Genomic DNA, 21,825 nt, shown 5'->3' on the forward strand with positions numbered 1-21,825 from the left:
GCTGCGGGGAATAAGCTGCCTGCTGGAATATGTCCGCTGCTGTGTGAGAATATGCTGCCTGCTTGTCCTGGGATAAACCCCCCCTTACTCACAATCAGTTGGCCGGGAGGACAGGTCCCAAGCCTGTCCGCCCCGCCAAATTGTGAGCCTTAGGCCCTGCTTGGGCCTGGCGCCTAAGGCCCCCCCCCACAGGAGGGGCTTTAGGCGCCTGGGCCAAATGGAATAGGCCCAGTTGTCTTAGGCCCCTCCTGTGGGTGGGGCCTTAGGCACATGGGCTGGGTTGGCCCCATGTGCCTAAGGCCCCTGTCCGTATTTTAGGGGGTCTTGGGCAGGAGGGCCTTGGATCTCTCCTGCCCATATTTTAGGGGTGGGGGTTGTCGGCAGGAGGGGTTGGGCTCCCTCCTGTCCGTATCGTTTCTGGGGGGGGGGTCAAGGCAGGAGAGATTGGCTATCTCTCCTGCCGCGATCGATGCGGGGGGGGGGGGGGGGAGGTTGGATTCTGTAACTGGTGTTGTTTTTCACAGACACTGGTTATAGAATCCAGCTTTTAGGCAAAGGACTGGCCTCTCCTTCGCCTAAAAAGTCTTGTTTTGGGCGTTTGGGACTTAGACTTTTTTTTGGTTGGTAATGTGTTTTATGTAGTGGTGGTTTGGCCGTTTAAACTGCTGAACGTAGAGGTAGGCCATTCTCAAAAAAACCTCATCTTGGACGTTTTTTTGAGAATGGACATTTTCACTGCTGCTACTTTCAGCGTTTAGGGCCTTAGGCCAAAAGGAGACTTAAGACTTTTTTTTTTATTATGCCCCTCAACGTATTTTTTACAATATTAGTTTTGTTACTTAGCTGCCTAAATTTTGCCTTCAATGCCAAAAAGTATCTGAAACATATGTTCACATTGATGCTGTTTAAGGTATTCTAAAAACTGTCCCAAATCCATGTGATAATCATTTCTTAGTCCATAATCACCATGTGCTTCAAATATCAACTCTTCAAAAGTGGGAAAGAGGTGCAGCTCCTCCACTTTCCCTTCACTTTCTGTACTTTCTGTGTGCTTGCAAGAAATATGTTTCCAGTTTGGATAGCGGATTTTGTGCCAGAACTCCTCACACTGCTCTTTCATGCCCTCCACACAAATCACACCTGGTTTCCCCGTCAGACAGAACCCAGTCAGATTTAAGCGTTTTGCACACTCTAATATTTTCTTCCTTAGCTCCTGGCGGTATATATGATGGCTGTAAATCCACATTCGATGAAACAAAGTCTGACTTGTAACCTCCTGAGATTTTGGAGTGGATTTGGTTAGCAGTTTGCTCTTCTGTACATAGAAAGTAATGTTGTCCTGTAGCCACTGGATAGCAGTGCTGATGCAGAGCTCACCACAGTTCAAAGAGTGGATGTGTAAAAGGAGATTTTCATTCAGCTGCTTTTGTAACTCCCGATCGAGTGCAGCTGATCTTGCATATAACTGTGGTGTTGCTCCCTGTGGGTAGTCATGAGGCAAAGACACATGTAAGTCTGCTCTTACCTTAAAAAGATAAACAGGAATATGTACAAGTAAGTAAATTATAAAATCTGAAACAAGCATATCAGTGGTCTATTAGTATATTTCATATGACATGTCTGGTATATTTCCAAATACCACGGGGAGTCCTCTTGAACACAGTCATACATCCCTACGGCAAGCTCCATCTCTGGCAGTGTTCAAGGCCCAGTTAAAAGCCCACCTCTTTGAGAGTGCTTTCTACTCCTAACTTCTCTCACCTTGGGTTCTGCATCCCCAACCCTATATGTTGTGTCTGTCTGTCCAAGTTAGATTGTAAGCTCTTCTGAGCATCTATTAAGTGTCATGCTGCATATGCCTATAAAAGTGATACTGGTACTAAAGAAAACCATGTCTTTGCTGCCAATACAGTGGTATGTCGGTTTACGAGTACACCGGTTTGCGAGTGTTTTGCAAGAAGAGCAAAACATTTGCAAAATCGGCGCCCCGGAAACCGAGCGTGCCTCGATTTGCGAGCACGCCCCCCGCAATCCGGCACCCTTCCCCCCCGCAATCTGGCCCCCCCCCCCACTGCGATTCGGCACCTCCCCGCTGCAATCTGAAGTTTCCCAGACCCACCCGAACCCGCTTCTTACTGTTATCTGGGCCTCGGCACCGGCATGTCCTGTGCGTTGGTGCCGGTGCCTGAAGATCGGTCTCCTCTTCTTGCTGGGCCTTGAGCATCTGCGCATGCTCAAGGCCTGCGAGTTCACGTTCTCTCCGAGAATCTCGGAGAGAACGTGAACTCGCAGGCCTAGAGCATGCGCAGATGCTCAAGGCCCAGCAAGAGGCTGATCTTCGGGCACTGGCACCAATGCACACAGGACATGCTGGTGCCAAGGCCCAGATAACAGTACGAAGCGGGTTCGGGTGGGTCTGGGAAACTTCAGATTGTGGCGGAGGGTTGCCGAATCGCGGCGGGGGGGGGGGGGCCTTCGGGGGGAGCAATGTCAGTTCTCGTGGGGGGGGGTAGAGCAGCGCCGCTGGCCTCGGGGGGTGGGAACGTATCAAAGCGAGTTTCCATTATTTCCTATGGGGAAACTCGCTTTGATATACGAGTATTTTGGTTTACGAGCATGCTTCTGGAACGAATTATGCTCGTAAACCAAGGTACCACTGTAATGTGATACACTGGGCTGTGTTTTGCTATGTGATTGTAGCCAAAGATCTTCATTTACTGCAAGCTTTACTAGTAGCAAATATTTGTATCAAAGGAAGAGCTAAATATTTACCTTATCCTCGTCAACTTCAATGGAAACTGAAAATTCAATTTTAGGCGGTACTGTTTCACGTATATTATCCAAGTATTTCTGCACATGCAAAATAGCATTAGCATCTTCAAGGTTGATTTCCCCTTTCCTTGGAAACATTGAAAAGAGCATTTCCATTTCTGAAAGCTGAAGCTCAAGGCATTCTTTAATAGAGGCTGACATGATCTCATAGATGTAGTCTCTGAAAAACTGGAAATAAAGCAGATCAAAACCAGTTTTAGTGGTATTGTCAGACCAAACCTGGCACATTTTCAGACAAAACTGAAAATATCCTTCTGGCTGAAAACTAATATAAAGAACTTGGACAGGAAGATATTTATAAATATCTGACAAGTATGTGCAAGAATTTACAGGAGGCTGAAAATATTTATATTTGTACTGTAATTGTATTTGCTAATTCCTTTGTTCCTTTCACCTAGATGTCCCCTATGCCTGGAATAAATCACCCGAGTTTGTTCACCAAGCCCCTTCCCTTCCCTTGTTTAAAAGCAGACTGAAAACCCACCTTTCTGATATAGCCTTCAATCATTAACCCTACTCCTCTGCCCTCCAACCCAGCCAGCTGATTAACCGTTTCCCTTAACTGTATACATGACATCCTATTTGTCTGTCTGTTTAGATTGTAAACTTTTTTAAGCAGGGACTGTTGTTTTTTTTTTTGTGACTCTGTACAGCACTGCATATGTCTGGTAGCGCTATAGAAATAATTAATAATAGTAATAGTATTGACTTCAGTAAGTTTGTCACTGCTCTGTCTCTCTCCCTGGTGATTATCAGGCTGTTAAATCGCTTAGCACTGTAGTTCCAAAAACATTACCAAAATGAACTTTCAGGCCCAGATTCTCAAAACTTTAATGCCGTCGCTAAATTATATACCAACGGTTTAGCCTGTACGCATTTTAGCAGCTGATTATCAAAATGGATTATCTCTGTCAATAGCGAGCTTTCTAGCAGTCTCCGACAATGACATGCAAATGGGCTCTTCAACATTGAAATGAGCCCTCTGGTGGATTCTTAAAAATGCCAGGCCATTTAATAAAAGAGGCATTGGCTTTTGGCAACAAAAATATGTGACTGGTCCATATTTATGGCCGGTCAGTATCAGAGATTGCTAGAAAGCCTGTGTTGTGATGCAGCGGAAGAGATGCCCATTCTCTCCCGCTGCATCACAACCCCCCCTCCCCTCCCCCTGTGGAAGACATGTCGATTCTCTCACTACAAAGAAACCCATGCTGCCGGTGAACACCCACCCGGAACTGTGGTGACAACTCTACCTGCAGCGGGAGAGATACCGATTCTCTCCTGCTGCGAAGAAACTCATGCTGCCAATGAACACCCCCCTCCCCCAGAACGGGCACCCCCCACCACAGAACACCTCCCCCTTACTTCCAAATAGATGCAGAGGGATGCGGACTCCCTCCTCCCAGCTGGCCTGCGTCTTCAAAAATGGGCTTTCTCTTCCCCGGTGCATCTTGGGATGAACCAGGTATGGGCCCGAGGCTCTGATTGGCCCAAGTTGTTTAAGGCCCCTCCCATTGGCCTTATACAACCTGGGGCAATCAGAGCCTCAGGCCCCTCCCGGATGCACCATGAAGGGGCCTAGGGCTCTGATTGGCCTAGACACCTAATGCCCCTCCTATGGTGCGTCCAGGCCAATCAGAGCCTTAGGCCTCTTCACAGGGCATCTATTTGGGCTAATCCTGACATTAAGTAGGTGAGAGTGGATGATGCAGATTTTAAGATCAGTATGTTTGCAGGTGGCTTTCTATTGTCTTTGACTTCACCAGTGATTACTGTATTTTTCGCTCCATAAGATGCACTTTTTCCCCCCAAAAAAGTGGGTGGAAAAAAGGGTGCGTCTATGGGGCAAATACCCAAATCCCCCCCCACCGTTACCTTATTTAGACCGCCACCCACCCCTCGCCTGCCACCGCCGTTCGCTTGCTGCCGCCAAAGGTAGAGGAAGGGAAAGGCCAGGTGGGTGCAGTGATTGCACGCTGCCAGCCCAAAAGCCCTACCCCCGATGTCAATTCTGACATTGGCGAGAAGGGACCTTTCTTTCCAGTAACAGAACTGACGTCGGGGTAAGTCTTCTGGGTCAGCAGCGTGCAATCGCTGCACCCACCTGGCCCTTCCTAGCAATTACTTCTGTTCTGGTGTCACGCTGCTGAGCCAGAATTCCCCCACCTCCCGCCGCTTCATCAACGTGTCCTCACAGCGGCAGGTAATTAAATACATCGGGCAGGCAGGCTTGAGGGTGGGGTGGAAGAGGACAGAGGCTGGAAAGCAGTGAGGGGAACATTTGAAGGAGGGAGGAAGGGACAATTGTTGGGCCTGAGTTTGAGGGGTGGGGGGGAAGAGGACAAAGGCTAGAAAGCAGTGAGGGGAACCTAGGAGGGAGGGAGGAAGGGACAATTGTTGGGCCTGAGGAAGGAAAGAAAGAAAACACCAGACAATGGGGGTAGGAAGAGTACAAAGGCTGGAAGGCATTGAGGGGGACATAGGAAGGAGGGAGGGAGGAAGGGACAATTGTTGGGCCTGAGGAAGGAAAGAAAGAAAGAAATCACCAGACAATAAAGGTAGGAAAAATGATTTTATTTTCAATTTAGTGATCAAAATGTTTCAGTTTTGAAAATTTATATCTGCTGTCTATATCTTGCACTATATTTGTCTATTTTTCTATAGTTGTTACTGAGGTGACATTGTATATTTTAAAAAGTCATCTTCCTTGACATCTGTGCCCTGTCCCTGCCTGCCCTGTGCCCTGTCCACGCCTACCACTGGACCATCAGAGGGGGACAGGGTGCAGAGCCTGGCAGGGAGAATTTGATTCAGAATGTTTTTTTTCTTGTTTTCCTCCTCTAAATCTAGGGTGCGTCTTATGCAGCGAAAAATACACCTAACTTGATAGCTGAACTAAAGGTCTACTCTCAGGCTTCTGGCTTTGAGGTAAATATGACTAAGATTGAGGTCCTTAACCTTAATAATGATCAGGCCACCTTACAGAGACTTCAATCATCGATTCCCTTTCGATGGGATTTTGATGAATTAAAATATTTAGGCATCTAGTTGTGACCAGATTACAATACTTTATATTAGGCGAACTATTAAACTTTTCTCAGCCAGAAAGGCTGATTTGGAACATTGGAAACACCAAACTCTTAACTTGGTCTGACAGAATCTCAACTATCCAGATGAATGTATTACCTCATTTACTTTATCTGTTTCAGGTATCACCAAAGTATCCGATAGGGCACTTGTGGAGCTTCATGAGAAACTACATAAATTTATTTTATGTGACAGAAAGCCTAGATTCTCAAGTTGCATCTTATTTAGACATAATGATAATGGGGGATTGGGGGGTTCTAAACCTGTGGAACCCTTTGGAACAAGGCAACCCAAGCCAGATAAGCTATTGTTGCAACATCATGATTATAAACTGTGGGTCCAGACTGAATGACAACAAATAGGACCTGGATCCCTTTCATACCTGATCTGGCTTTGCAAGAGACACAGGTGTATTCTAACAGAAATCTCGCCAACAATACTTCATACCTTTCAGATTTGGGATACCATGAGCATTACTGTTGATTTTCAGTTTTCATGCTATACTCCTATTTCTCAAAACCTGGAATCCTTGCCTGGGATGGGTCCTTCCATATACAAGACCTGGGAGGAGAAAGGACTGTCTATTGTTGTTTGATGAGGATACATTGATCCCTTTCTCTACCTTGGCAAAAGAATATAGCCTTGCACCATCCCATTACTATGCTTACTTACAGATTAAGCACTTATTAACTTTGCAATGGTTTAGGCCAGTGTTTTTCAACCTTTTTACACCTATGGACCGGCAGAAATAAAAGAATTATTCTGTGGACCGGCAGTTGAAGAACACGGGGCTAAGTCGTGGGCCAGACCCCCCCATCTCTACCCAATCTCCACCCCAGACCCCGCCCCCATAATAGTACTAATTGCACCTTGCACGTCCCGTACCTCATCTAGAAGCCTTCCCTCTGACACAAGATGCCCGTAGGAGCCACTGCCTGTGGCTTTGTGCACTGAATCAGTTAGGAAGAGGGAGCTGGCTCAAAGATAACACCGCATCGATCGCACTGTGGACCAATGGTTGAAAAACACTGTTTTCGGCCTGATGCACGGCACTGGTCCTGTGGACCGGTGGCTGAAGAACACTGGTTTAAACCACACCTAACAGGACAATACACTTTTTTAGATGTTTGAGAAGATTTTAGAACTACAAAATTTCTTGTGAGCATACTCTATGGATACTTGAAAGACCTCAGAACTTCTGATCTGAAACATAGGCATTCTTGGGAATAAGAACATGGTATAATTTACACTCCGGAGAAATGGGACACTATGGAACAATCTTTGGTAAAAATATCTGTTACCGGCGCCGCTAATCTTAAAGAAAATAACTAACATTCTTTACCAATGGTATTTGACACCAGAACATTTGCATTGCTGGTTTCCCCAGTTGTTGTACCTTTGTGGGTAAAACTGTGGAATGAAGGGTATCATGAGCCAAATTTGATGGACCTGCTTGAATGTCAAAGTCTTCCATCTATTTTCAGATTCAGTAGATTACAGGTTTGACAATTCCTTGGGATCCTGGAATCTACTTGCTAAACAGAGCTATTCCTGGATTGTGTAGAAACCAGACTTTTCTGGTTAGACATTTGCTTAATGCCGCAAAACTTATATTAGCTACAGCTTGGAAGATGCCAGCTGTTCCTGCTTTATCCAGATGGAAAGAGACAGAAGCAGGCTGGAGCAACTCGCGAGGCCTGCCACAAAATGGGGGGGGGGGCCTCATGGGTCAGGGCAGACAGGAGGGAAGCAGAGGTGCCAATAGGAGTAAGAAAGGGGTGGGGCAAGACAAATGGCAGGCAATTTACTAGGACTCTCCTGGTGCAGCAATCTTTTCAGTGGTGCACCGGAAGAGGACACCCGCCCAATGAGCTACATGTCAGCGCACTGTCAGCGTAACCGCTAAGGCAGTAGCTGAGCTTGGTGCAGCGGCAGGATTGGTGACCCGGGAGGGGGCCACAAGATATGCAGAAGGGTTCCATATAGGAGGAAGGGGACTAGGATTTGTGCCATTCTAAAGTGAGAGCTCCTATCTCTCGCTGGCTAATGAGAAACCCCTCTTGGACGGAAGGGCATGCCAAGACATGACCAGTGGTACCCACTCGCTTGAATGGTGTAAGGGGGCAGAAGCAGTCAGCAGGGCCTGACAAGCTTGGATGGCAGCTCAGGCCAAGTGGGAGTAGAGCACGGCTTGAACGGCAGTGCTACTCATATACAGTTCAGTCAGCTACATGATTGGAAATGACTAATGTACATGGCAGCGGCCAGTTTTTTCCACGCTTCATGTGGTAATGTGGCCTCATGGGTCGAGATTAGGACAGCTAATAGCCAGGGTAGAAATTAGTGATAGACAAGTAGTTATTGCTAGTGCTAAGAATAGTTATGCTGATAGAGGAATTAAGCTGTATGCTAGTGATAACTGTACTGCTTATTGTTACGTAACCATGCTGCAGCCTGTTGGGGCTGAAGGGGGGAAGGGACAAGAGCTGGGTGACCTGGCTGAGGCCTCCCCAATTTTGTGCATTAAATATATAAACTGGAAAAACTGACTGCCATCATGTGTAATAATCTTCCTAAATGGAAGAAAATATTTTTTATATTGTAAAACGCTTAGATTTTAATTCTGGTTTTATATTTGCAGTATATCAAATAAATTGAACTTAAAGCTCACTTCATGTAATTTTTGGTTGACTGATTTGTCTTTACCTCCTGACAGTAGAAAGAGGACTTTCTCCCTGGAGTGTTTATTTTTTTGGGGTTGATGTACCAGTGGAAAAATGTATTAAAAATTAGAGTTCCATATGCTATGAGGACTATTTTTTTGCAGCTATTCAATTCAATATGGAATGTGTAGGTTGTCCTCTCTTGGTTTGATCAATAAAAACTCTGTTTAAAATAATAAAAAATCTAGGCTAGATTTTTAACACTTTATTTTTCTATTTCCACACTTTTTTCCTCTTTACCTCTAAATAAGATAATGCAAAAAGCTGCAAAGTAAAACATCATACTACAACTGAAATAAAATAATCAGCAATAAACCAGAAGCAATGTGTTAAAATGAAAGTAAAAAAACAGAAGGGACAAAGATGCTTCCACACTTGAGCTGAGTCAAACAGCAACTTTTTATTCCTAGGGGAACCTGCAAAATCACAGCCATAGGGAGACCCTAAAACAAGAGGCCCCAAACCACCTGTCAAAAGCCACCTCTATGAAAATAATCCATTCTTTACATGATCTAGAGAAGTGGCCTCCTAAGCTCTTTTTTTCCACTGCCATCAGGTGACACATGATATCAGAGGCCACTTTTCTGAACCAGATAAAATAATGCTGGTCTTGCAGGGGTGGGAACAGGTGATTTAGGGGGCCTAACTGTAAAAGGGGTCCCGGGCCTGTAAGTAAGGTACCCAACTTGGGAATCCCATAAGGATTTTTCAACCTGAAAATTGGATGATAAGAAACCTCTTTTCTGTTATCAATTTTTTAACTTCCCATTGACTTCCATTGAAGTCAACGGAACTTAACACTTCATTTTATTGTCAGAGAGAGGGAATGTTTTAATAGTATGAAAAAGTTTTAAAAAAAATATATCTATATATAAAACACTGCTGCGCTCATTTTTAATAACCAGTGCAAAGGAAAACTGAGGGGCTAAACAAACCAATTTCTCATCCTCCTCTCAATCTCTCTAGTCGTTGACACTAGGAGCCAAGGTATGACTAAGGTGACCATATGTCCCGTTTTGAACGGGACAGTCCCTTTTTCACATCCCCTATCCCGTTGTCCCCACTCACAGCTTCAGGACGCCGAAATGTCCTGTTTTCAGAGAGGGCGTCCCGAAGCTGTGAGTGGGGACAACGGGACAGGAGATCGCAGCCTGGATTCGGGCCCCGCTGATCCTCCTATCTCTCCCTCCTGACCCTCCCAGCGAGATGACAACCTCCCTCCAGTAGCATCGGCAGCCGCAGCAAGCTAAACAGGCTGCTTCATGGCTTTCTCCTGCCGGTGAGTCCCTCTGCCACGTTACCGATGACGTCATCAGTGACGCTTCACCGGCAGGAGAAAGCCGCGAAGCAGTCTGTTTAGCTTGCTGCGGCTGCCGATGCTACTGGAGGGAGGTTGTTATCTCGCTGGGAGGGTCAGGAGGGAGAGATAGGAGGGTCAGCGGGGGTTCAGTTGGGAGGGGGGAGAAGCGGTCTGCCTCGGTGCTCCAAGGCCTGGCGCCATTACCTTCTTCGGGCAGCAGCAACCTTTACAATTTGCTGCTGTTGCCAGCTTCAGGCCTTCTTCTCTGCCGGGTCCTGCCTACTTCCTGCTTTCCTGAAAACAGGACCCGACAGAGAGGAAGGCCTGAAGCCGGCAACAGTAGCAAATTGTAAATGCTGCTGCTGCCCGATAAAGTTCAGGACACCAGGCCTTGGGTGACAAGGAGGAAAGGGAGCGAGAATTGGGAAGTGTGTTGAAGGAAGATGAGGGAGGGAATGAAAGGAAATGCCAGGGCTTGGAAGGAGGGAGGGAAAGAAAGGAAATGCCAGGGCTTGGAAGGAAGGAGGAAGGTATGCCAGACCAAGGGAAAAGGAAGGGGGAAAGGAAGGAGGAGATGTCAGAGCATAGAGGGGGAGGGAGAGATGGAAGAAAAGGAAAGGAGAGAGATGCCGGGAATTAGGGAAGGGATGATGCCAGACCGTGGGGTGGGAAGGAAAAAAAGGAGAAGAGAGAGATGTCAGAGCATAGGGGAGGGGGTGGTGACAGAGAGAAAAACAGAGGTGACAGAGCTGAAATCAATCATGTACAAAGGAGAGAAGGGGCACGGGATAGATAGTTTATGAAAGGAGCATAGAAAGAGGGAAGATGCCATATGAAAGAGAGAGAGAGAGAGGGTGGACACTGGATGGAAAGAGCACTGAGGGCAGTGAATGGAAGGGGCTAGATAGAGGGTGAACAGTAGATGGAAGGGGTAGAGAGAGGGAAACAGACACTGAATGGAAGTGTGGGGGAGAGGAAGTACAGCCGCTGAATGGAAGTGTGAGGGACAGAGGGAGCAGACGCTGGAAGGAAGTGGGGAGGAGAAAGAAAAATGGGCACATGCAGGATTGAGGGAAGAGGATAGAGTTAGTTACTGGAAGGGATGAGGGAAAGAGGTGGCAAGCTATAGGTAGATACTGTGAAAGAGGGAAATTGAGGACTGAATATAAAAAAGAATTTAGACAAAGGCAGAAAATAAATTGAGAAGGAAGACCAGGGAAGAACAGGAGGAAGGGAGCGGAGCGAGAGATGCCAGAGCAGGGGGGAAGGAGATGAGACAGATACCAGACCTGGGAGGAGGAAAAGAGGAAGGAGACAGATACTAGATCTGAGGGGAAAAAAGGAGGAGAGAGATATGCTAAAATCTGCTGGGAGGGAAGGAGGGAGGAAGGAAAGAAGGAGAGAAAGAGGCAGAGAAAGGGAGGTGGTTGTAAGCACATTAGAAAGACTACAGAGAAAAAGGCTTGGACAAAAGGGGAAAGACAGGGCGGGACTGAATATTAATAGATGTCCCATTTTGATGAAAAAAAAAAAAATGGTCACATTAGGTATGACCAACATTTTGTTCAACCAGTAACCCACCCTATTCCAATGCCTGGAAGCATCCTGCAGCTTTTACAAAGCTACACTAGCGGTTTTATCGCACCACTGGATTAGCGCGTACTAGCCGGAAAATTAACTGCCTGCTCAAAAGGAGGCGGTAGCGGCTACCGTGTGCAGAAATTTAGCGCATGCTATTCCGCACGTTAAGGCCCTAGTGCAGCTTTGTAAAAAGAGCCCTTAGTAGTGTGTGTCAACCCAGTATGTTTTTTTTTAATTTAAAGGTTAGTGTTTCTATTTTACTTGAATTGTACATCGCTTAGGTATTTAATAAGCGATTTATCAAGCACTAATAAAACTTGGAAACTAGTTCACATTTCTGCGCTAATTACAGTAAGATTAGTCCTTTACTTTCTCTTTGGCACTCTTTTGCTACATTGGGATTAACTGTGGCACACCAACAGCACTCGAAGTAAACTGCTCAGATTTTATGAGTGCCATCATGACAGTTAACAGCAACTACAATCATCATCCTCTGTATACTCAGCTCCTTCCATTGCAATGACTTCGGTGCAGTCATAGACCATCGACCTGTCTTCCAAAACAAGTAGCCTTTCTATTTCAAAAGAGAAAGCACCAGAAGATGCCGAGCCACGCGCATTCGACTGACCTCGCACTCCCTCCCTTCCCAACGGTTTAGGATTTCGCCTGCCCCTCTTCGCTCTAAGCGGTCCGGCGTATCTTTCACTCCCCCCCCTGACCTCGTTTCCAAACTCCCGAGCCTCAAATCCTACCCTAAAAAGATTTTTTTTCCAGCTCGGTCGGCGGCGTCCCGCCCCCCTCTGATGCCAACTTCTTCCGCCCCCGCCGATTCGACTTCCTGTCACTGGCTCTGAGAAAAGATAGCGGCGTCAGAAAGGGGCGGGAACGAATGGCACGCGCGCAGGCGACTCCCTGAGAGACGTTGGCGTAAAGGCGGGGTGTTTCAAGATGAGAGAACTGCTTTGTCGAGGACGGGGGGGTCTTTTGTTTGACAGAGAGAGAGGACGAGATTCTAGACGGGAGCTGGCGCGTGGGGTATTGAGTGTCTTTGGAGACGTTTTTTTTTTAAAGTCAAATCTTTTTATTGAAAAAGTATAAATCAGTACATCAAAATAATAACAAAAGCGAACTACAGTACAGGATGTGATTCATGCATGCGATGCTTCCTGTTTTAGGTGCCAACACTTTCCTTCCAGTTTCCTGATGGCTATATGTAATGTGTTATCTTTAAATATTAAGGGGTTAAATCATCCTATAAAACGAAAACGTACACTTCTGCATTGTAAACATCATTCAGCCCAAATCGTATTTCTGCAAGAAACTAAATTGAATTCAATAGAATCTACTAAATTGAAACGTGACTGGGTCTCTCAGTCTTTGGAGACGTTTGATAGTAATTGAAATCTCTGTGCCGCGGACCCGCCAAAATATCTAAAAGGAGAGCGCCGAAGATTGCGATACGACCTGCCTGGTAAAGAGCATCACGAGCCATCAGGCTCATAATCAAAAACTTGGACGTCCTGTACCGATAAAAACGTATAGGCTGCGAGTTGGACCTAGTTTTAAAAGGGTATAAGTGTTTAAAAGGTACCCAAAGTCACCAGATAACCACTGCAGAGATAAAGTCAAGATTCCCCACTTCTCCAGTGTTCACTGACCCCCCTCACATCCACAAAGATCAGAATACAAACGTACATATCTGTCTCCAGAACATCAGCACCTGGTATAGCAGAGGTGTCCAACCCACGGGCCGCATGCGGCCCAGCAAGGAGTTTCGTGCGGCCCAAGCTTCTCCCTCCCTTCCTTCTATGACTCTCTCCAGTGGGTATTTATTTTTCTGGCCGGCTCCTCGCGAGCGATTCACGGCTGCTTCAAAAGCCTTCTCGCATTCCCTTCCTTCTTTGCCTCCCGGCGAGTGTTTATTTAATGGTCCCTTGCTGCAATTCTCTGCGTGCGGCGTTGGCTCCTCACTTGTGATCTGCGGCTGTGTCAGAAGCGTTCCCTCTGACGTCAAGAGAGAATGCTTTCGAAGCAGCCGTGAATCACGCGTGAGGAGCTGATGCCGCACGCGGAGGATTGCAGCAAGGGAGCCGACCATAAAATAAATACTCGCTGGAGGCAAAGAAGGAAGGGAATGAGAGAAGGCTTTTGAAACAGCTGTGAATCGCTCGCGAGAAGCCAACGCCGCATGCGGAGGATTGCAGCAAGGGAGCCCAATCCTGGACCTGCCAAGACAACCACCAACAAGAAGGTTCTTATGATACCAAGAATGACAACGTGCCAAGAACAAAAATTTTCCACAATCACGGATGGCTCTTTATATTTACCACAAAGGCAAAAAACAAAAACCTGAAACTGCTGCAAACTTAAATAGAAACCAAGCAAATTTGGCTAGTAATATGGGGAGAGGAGGACATCTCTCACCATAAACTCGGGAGAGAAGGAGATGGAAGAAAAATCTTATTGTGACTGTTTCATTCAATATCCACAAATTTCCATATTTGTGGATATTGAATGAAACAGAGTCACAATAAGATTTTATGAGTTTATGGTGAGAGGTGTCCTCCTCTCCCCATATTACTAGCCAAATTTGCTTGGTTTCTTTATATTTATATTAGATTACGAGATATGATGGTTCCCAAAAATACAAAGTACCATGCCTTGCACAATTAACACAACAGAAACAAGAGCTTTTTACAATACTGCTCTGAAGCAAAATCTCAATGCTGATTTATTCCATGATTAAACATGAAGGAGGACCTGCTGTTGTGTAAAATCCACTTCTACAAGTTATGTGGCATTTTTTTTTTAACTTAGGAGGGAGGGGAGCATGAGCCATAGGATGGAAGAATGGAGGGAGTAAGGGAAAGAGATGCTGAGTTGAGGGAGAGAATAGAAAGGGAGAATTGGGTGTCTGTCTAGGGAAAGAGATGGTGCACATGGGGAGATGAAAAAAAGAGGAGAACTGTTGGGCAGAGAGAGGAGGGAGAGAGAGAGGATTATTGGACATGGTGGTGGGAGAGGAGTGAGGTAGAGATGCATGGGCGCAGAGAGAAGGGGGAGAACATACTGGGCCGAGGAAGCTTCCTGGACTTGTATTAAAAGAAGTGCTAGATTGGGCGTGGGGAGAGAGCTTATGGGGCCAGAAACAGAGCACAGAGAGAGATGGTGAGCAATGGTCTGAGAAGTTGGACCTGGGGTGGTGTAGAGGAAGAGGAAAAGAGGTACTTGAAGGGAGAACTGTTGAGAAGAGAAAGGGAGAAATGGTGGACCTGGGGAAGGGAGGCAGGCAGGCAGGGGGAGAGATGGGATGGGGCAGTTGGGAAGAGAGAGAAGTTGGATCTAGGGAGGGAGGGAGAAATGTTAGGCCTGTGGATGGAAGACAGAGGTGCAGCATCTCTTTTTTTCCCTCCATTTCATTGTTCAGCATCAAAGGAGGAGGGAAGAAGAAAAACAGAAAAGAGAGGGAGCAAAATGTTGGATCATGGGGTTAGATGAGCAGAGATGGATCCATGGGAGGGCAGGAGGGAAGAGAGCTGGGATAAGAAGATGCTAGGAGATGGAAAGAAAGGGACAGGGAGTTATAGCCTGACCAGAGGAGAGAGAGAGGGGGATTCTTAAAGTGGTGATCCATGTAGATGAGGTCAAAAGAGAGATGACAAGATGAGTGAGAAAGCAGTGAGTACAGTGGTAGAAATGTAGTAATGGAGAGTAGATAGAAGGGAATAGAAGGCTGTGAAAGGAGTGAGATGGAAAATGGGAGAGCTAGGGACTGAGAGAAGATGGAAAATTGAGAGGTAGCTCAACATTTTAAAAGAAGAAGGGTGAGAAAAAAGGCAAGATTTGAATGGACAGAGGCAAAAAAGAAAAGAAAAAGTTAAGAAAGCTGAAAAGGAAAAATCAATACGTTGGACAGGCATAAGAAGGAAATGGAACGAGAGAAGAGGAGAAAAAAATGGACAGCAGACACTGGAAAGAGAATTAGTTGAAGATAGAGAAAAAGCAGAAAGAGAAACGGACCAAGATGATGGAAAAACAAAACATCCAGACAACAAGGTAGAAAAAATTGTTTTATTTTGAATTTATTAACTGGAATATGTTAGCTTTGGGATATGTGCATCACAATTATTTTTGTATTCAGTGGCATAGTCGTATACAGCTGATTTTGGGGAGGGACTGGAGCCCAAAATTAGTGGATGGGTACCAAAGTTTCTCCCCGCCTGGGTGCAATTTATAAATACTTGAGCTAGTGGGGGATTCCCAAGCCCTGCCACCTGAAGACATCTTCTTCCAGTCTGGCAACTCAAACTCTCCAAGCTTTGCAGCCAATGGCAATATCCTCAAGCTGCCCCTGCTTTCATGCATGCATGAAAGCCAAGGAGGGAGGGAAGGCAGCAGCTCTGCAATATTGCCAGCTGCAGAACTTGGGAAGTTGAAGGGGAGGAGGTGGCCGCCAATTGGTGAGGCTTGGGGATCCCTACTAGCTACAGCAGGAGAGATGTTCATTTTCAGGGAGCCTAAGCTCAAAGTGGGAGGCCAAAAAGCAGTAATATTAAACGATCCTTCACGTGATTAAACGATCCTTCACATGCGCTACTGATAGCTGATTTAGCATCCCCGCTCTGATGAGGCTCACCTCTGAAGAGGCTCACCATAGCTGTAATAGAAGTGAATGGGAGAACCAGGAGCGCGCATCCCTGCTTATCAGAGGGGGGATGCGGAAGCCTGTGGCTGCTCCCACTGTCAACGGTGCAAATGGAGGATCAGTCAGACAGGTTAAGTATTACTGCTTTTTATGAAGGTTTATTATTAAATATGTACATCTTCTATATTAGTGAGTGCAAATTTGGGACCTGCTCAACCTTTTTTTTGCTCATCAGCTAGTGTTAGTGTTTGTGCGGCCCCAGAAATTTTTTTTTTCGTCCAATGCGGCCCAGGGAAGCCAAAAGGTTGGACACTCCTGTGGTATAGGAAAGCCTAGTAGAACTGCACACAGGTGTCTTAAGTAGGCTGGGGGAGTGGGGCGAGTGAACCATAGAGAGAAGTAGCAAGTCCCATAAGCCACTCCAACCACTACATTTATTGGGGAAAATGTTAGCTCCCCCAACCCTACTGTACTGCCACATAGGTGGCACCTGCAGCCATAAGGGCTATTTGGATTGTAGACAGCTGGGTATAGTGGCTCACCATAACTTATAAGGGAGTTCTGGTGAGATGTTTATGTAAAGTTCACAGCAGTGCCCTCTAAGGTGCCCCACTGCTCTGTTGCCATGTCTGGGTGACCAGTCCATTACAGGACTGACCCCTCCCACATCCAAATGGTCTTGTTATGGGCTTTTGGGACTTGAACAAAATTTTGGTGAAAAATGTGGCATAAAGATAGACATCCTGGCGGTTTGGGCATCCTAATGGCCTGAAAATCCAGATAAAGGATTAAAATATATATACAGTCAAACCTTGGTTTGCGAGCATAATTAGTTCCAGAAGCATTCTTGTAATCCAAAGCACTCGTATATCAAAGCGAGTTTCCCCATAGAAAATAATTGAAACTCAGACGATTCGTTCCTCAACCCCAAAACTTTAATACAAAATACTATATGTACTTGTATTGCATGACCGCGCTCATTAAGAATAGTCACTACACTCCCGCAGCGTCAGAGAGAGAAGAACCATCGGCTCAGTTGTGATGATGTGATACGTGTATACTGTATGTACTTGTATTGCAAGATATTGCTTGTATATCATTAAAATTTAATAAAATGTTTTGTTTGTCTTGCAAAACACTTGCAAACCAAGTTACTTGCAATCCAAGGTTTTACTGTATATATTTCTAGATGTATGGGGGCTTGCCTTTCAAAAATAGGCATTTTCTTACTGCTGACTTTGGGCTAGAGAATATTGGTTGTGTTGATAAACATTTATAAATAAAGCCCTGCCAGCTGAAGATCTCTTCCTCTAGTTCGGCAGCCAGAACTTTGATTTATAAAATGACAATTGTACAGAATATTATTTCTTTTTATACTTTAATAAAATAAATTCAATATAAAACTATTTGAGGCTTGTGCGAATGGGATCAGATGGTTTGCGGAGATGGGGACCAAACTTTCAGGGATGGGGACAAATTTTTTGGCCGTGTCATTCTCTACTTTGGACGTCTAGCTCCAAACGTCCAAATCAGACTTAAACGTGTGTTTTGAAAATGCTCCTCTATGTATGCATGAATTGCACATCCATACACTTAACTGCTTTTGAATATGTAAATGCAAGTCTTTTTCTGTGCCCCATAACTTTTTATTTTACTGTTACAGTTTTGGAAAAAGACTTTCATATAAATTTTTCTGTGTGACGCTTGCTCTGCATATGAGAATGGCTAACATTGTGGCCTGGATTCACAAAAAAGTGGCTTTATGTTAGTAGATCATGCCTACTGGTGCCTAAAGTAAGTGACTTAACTGGGTTTAAGTGGTGTGATAATTGGTTGTGCCATTAAAACCCAATTAAACCCTTATTAAATAAAAATAAGCTGTCACTCGATGGCCTCCAGGACCGTCACTTAGGTCCCTGGTACCAGCAGCACATAGGGCTCCTTTTACTAAGGTGCGCTAGCGTTTTTAGCGCACGCACAAAATTACTGTGCGCTACACCGCGTGGTATGCTTCTAGAATAATGCCAGCTCAATGCTGGCGTTAAGGTCTAGCACGCGCGGCAATTTAGTACGCACTATTCTGCGCGTTAAGGCCCTAACGCACCTTAGTAAAAGGAGCCCATAGTGATTTTAACTAAATTTTTCCCATCTTCTGTAATCCCCTTTTATGTTCTAGTAAAACCACATCATACCACATGTTTGTAGATCTTTCTTTCATTCTTTGTATATGTTTTTAATGGTACAGTAGTATCTAAAATCTGATTACTAAAATTATTCCAATCAGTTAAAAAAATTTCATCTGAATTAAACCTGGTTTTTAATTCATAATGTGTCCAAAATTCAACCCGATCAATAATTCCTCTACTAATTATGGTGGTCCTTTTTCCAAGATTTTTCTTAATTCCCGATTTTGCCAACTTTTCCTGCCATCTTATGTTCAAATCACACAAATAGTGGTCTGACCAGATAGAGTCAGTCCATACTAGTGCTGCCCGATTTCCGATTCGAATCGATTCACCGATTCACTTTGGGTGAATCGATTCAAATCGATGTGTATTTAAAAAAATCAGCCTCTCCGATTCGGGACCCAACCCTCCTTCCCGTGCCCAGCTGTCATTGCGATCACGAATCCTGCTGTCGCCGACGACGCCATTCAAAACTTTTTTAAAAAAAATTCTCTCACCGGCTTGTAGATTCCCCTGTCTGGCGATTTTTCAAACCCTTCCAGTAACACTAGCCTGGATTAGCAGCTGCACCGCTCTCTCCTTCCAGTAGCTTTAGTGAGTCAATTCCCTTCTGCAGCCTCAGGGCCTCTGCTAGGTCGTCCTGCCTCAGATGATGCAATTTCCTTCTTCCTCGGAGGCGGGACAGCCTAGCAGAGGCCCTGAGGCTGGAGAAGGGAATTGACTCGCTAAAGCTACGGAAGGAGAGAGGTGCCTTATCCTCCCCGCTCGAAGCTTCACTCGGAGAGTGGAGCAGCGGCAAGCCCTCTTGCCCTGCGGCACCCCCGATGATATCGGGGCAAGAGGGAGCCCAAGCCCTCTTGCCCCGGCGATTGTGCCCCCCCTGCTGACACGCGACACCCGCGGGCACCTGCAGCACCCGCCGAACGACATTGGGGCAAGAGGGAGCCCAAGCCCTCTTGCCCCGCGGCACCCCCGACGATATCGGGGCAAGAGGGAGCCCAAGCCCTCTTGACCCGGTGATCGTGCCTCCCCCGCCGACCCGCAACACCCGCGGACACCCGCAGCACCCCCCAACGACATCAGGGCAAGAGGGAGCCCAAGCCCTCTTGCCCCGCGGCACCCCCGACGATATCGGGGCAAGAGGGAGCCCAAGCCCTCTTGACCCGGTGATCGTGCCTCCCCCGCCGACCCGCAACACCCGCGGACACCCGCAGCACCCCCCAACGACATCAGGGCAAGAGGGAGCCCAAGCCCTCTTGCCCCGCGGCACCCCCGACGATATCGGGGCAAGAGGGAGCCCAAGCCCTCTTGCCCTGCGGCACCCCCGATGATATCGGGGCAAGAGGGAGCCCAAGCCCTCTTGCCCCAGCGATCGTGTCCCCCGCCGATCCGCAACACCCGCGGGCACCCACGGCACCCCCCCGACATCGGGGCAAGAGGGAGCCCAAGCCCTCTTGCCCTGCGGCACCCCCGACGATATCAGGGCAAGAGGGAGCTCAAGCCCTCTTGCCCCGGCGATCGTGCCTCCCCCGCCAACACTTAGCTATCACCCCTGCTGATAGGAGGCGAGGAGAGGAGGGAGTGGTGCTGCTAGACCTGGGAGGTGAGTGGGTAAGGTACTGCTTCTAGTCAGAGGGGAGGGAAAGGGAAGGGAGAGGAGCCCTGCTAGTTTGAGAGGAGAGTTGCTGTTTGTCCTGGGGGTGGAAAGGAGAGGTGCTGCAGCAAGTTGGTGGGGGAAACGTAAGTAGAGAGGCGGGGAGGGGGAGGTACTTTTGGAGCTGAGTGGTGGAGGGAGATGAGAGAGAGAGGTGCTGCTGGATTGGGAACAGAGGAGAGTGCTGCTGGACTTAAAATGGAAGAGGGAAAACTGCAGCAGGACTGATGGGAGAGCAGTGGAGGAGGCGAGGGGAAGGGGGAAAAGCAGTGGAGGAGGAGAGTGAGAGGGGAAGGGGGAAGAGAAATGCTGCTGCTGTGGCACCCAATTGGGGAGAGAGAGGGAAGGAGGGAGAAGGAAGACCAGGAAGGGAGAGGAGAGGAAAGAGAGATGCCAAGACCATGGGAGAGAGGGAAAGGAAAGGCGATACTAGACCATGGAGGGAGAGATGTCAGGGCATGGGGGGGGGGGAAGGAGACAGATGCCAGACCAGGTGAAAGGAATGGAAATGGAAGGGGAGGACACAGATGGAAGATGGATCGTTAGCATGGAAAAAGAAGAAAGAAGCGAGTTATCAAAAGACAACCAGAGCCTGGGACCAACATGATTTGAATAATGACCAGACAGCAAAAGTTAGAAAAAATCATTTTATTTTCTGTTTTGTGATTACAATATGTCAGATTTAAAACGTGTATCCTGCCAGAGCTGGTGTTAGACCGCAAACGTGAGCTAGGATTTAACAGAGAGAGGAAAAGTCTTTTTTGTTTGTTTATTTTGTTTATACCACAGCGCCAGTGTAGGTAGGAGAGGGCAAAGGGGGTGAAGAGGCTATAAAATAAACACCCAATTGGGCAGGAAAATCGAACCCGAATCGAAAAATCAATTCAATAGGCTGAATCAAATTGAAATTTTTTTTCCTGAATCGGGGAGCACTAGTCCATACTGCCTACTGAAAATACATTTTAGGCTTGGCCCTTTCTGTAGAGGAAAAGGTGACTAAGGGCTCCTTTTACGAAGGTGCACTAGCGGTTTTATCGCACGCACCGGATTAGTGCGTGCTATAGCACGCGCTAGCTGAAAATCTACCGCCTGCTCAAAAGCAGGCGGTAGCGGCTAGCGCACGCAGCAATTTAGCATGCGCTATTGCACGCGTTAAGGCCCTAGCACACCTTTGTAAAAGGACCCCTAAATCTAGGTGATGACCTTTTTGGTGAGTTATTTCAGGATTAGGCCTAAAAAACCCCCAAAGAAGTTAAAAATGGAAATAATTCTCTAACGTCTGGATTTTCCTCCTGATCTAATATTAATATCACCAAGTAACAAGCTATAAGAACCACATTGCATTAGATAAGAGGAATTCATAAAAATCCTCTTTCGTAATATGCCATTTTTGGGGGGAGGAATATAAAATAATGTAGCGATTAATGTATTGTCTAGTTGTTTTTGAGACAATCTACAAGTAAGGATTTCACATTCTGGAGTAGATCTTGAATCTCATTTTACAAAATCAAATGAATCTCTTAGGATGATTGCCAGTCCTCCTCTCTTTCCATTTTTAGACAACGGTATAATTTTAAAACCTTGAGGTAAAAACTCATTTATAAATAAATCATTATTGAAATTAACCATGGGCCTGTTTTACAAAGCCACGCTAGCAGCTGCAGCGCGGTAACGGCCCAGTAAGAAATTTTCAATCAATAGAGCAAAGAATTAAATATCAAAAATTGCACTTATCTCTGTAAAAAAAACTGTCCAGCTAACAGGGCCCTTTCACCCTAGCTGGAGTGCTTCATCAGGGAACTCATATAAGTGCAATA

General features: G+C 46.3%; 1 protein-coding gene across 3 annotated transcripts; it reads right to left on the minus strand.

Moving 5' to 3' along the window:
• Positions 1 to 532: 532 nt before the first annotated feature.
• Positions 533 to 12,363, minus strand: RWDD2A (RWD domain containing 2A). 3 transcript variants are annotated; one of them, XM_033939676.1, is made up of 4 exons: positions 12,276 to 12,332; positions 6,367 to 6,480; positions 2,773 to 3,000; positions 533 to 1,525 (listed from the first exon to the last, which is right to left on the minus strand). In XM_033939676.1, the coding sequence occupies exons 3-4, from the start codon at positions 2,971 to 2,973 to the stop codon at positions 848 to 850; spliced, it is 879 nt and encodes a 292-aa protein (XP_033795567.1). In that variant the 5' UTR covers positions 2,974 to 3,000; positions 6,367 to 6,480; positions 12,276 to 12,332; the 3' UTR covers positions 533 to 847. The 3 variants fall into 3 exon arrangements, with proteins under 3 accessions (XP_033795567.1, XP_033795568.1, XP_033795566.1); XM_033939677.1 differs by lacking the exon at positions 6,367 to 6,480 and having other exon boundaries at positions 533 to 1,480; positions 12,276 to 12,363; XM_033939675.1 differs by lacking the exon at positions 6,367 to 6,480 and having other exon boundaries at positions 12,276 to 12,363.
• Between the last annotated feature and the right edge of the window lie 9,462 nt (positions 12,364 to 21,825).

This window comes from Geotrypetes seraphini, chromosome 3 (assembly GCF_902459505.1).
Source record: "Geotrypetes seraphini chromosome 3, aGeoSer1.1, whole genome shotgun sequence".
Classification (NCBI taxonomy): domain Eukaryota; kingdom Metazoa; phylum Chordata; class Amphibia; order Gymnophiona; family Dermophiidae; genus Geotrypetes; species Geotrypetes seraphini.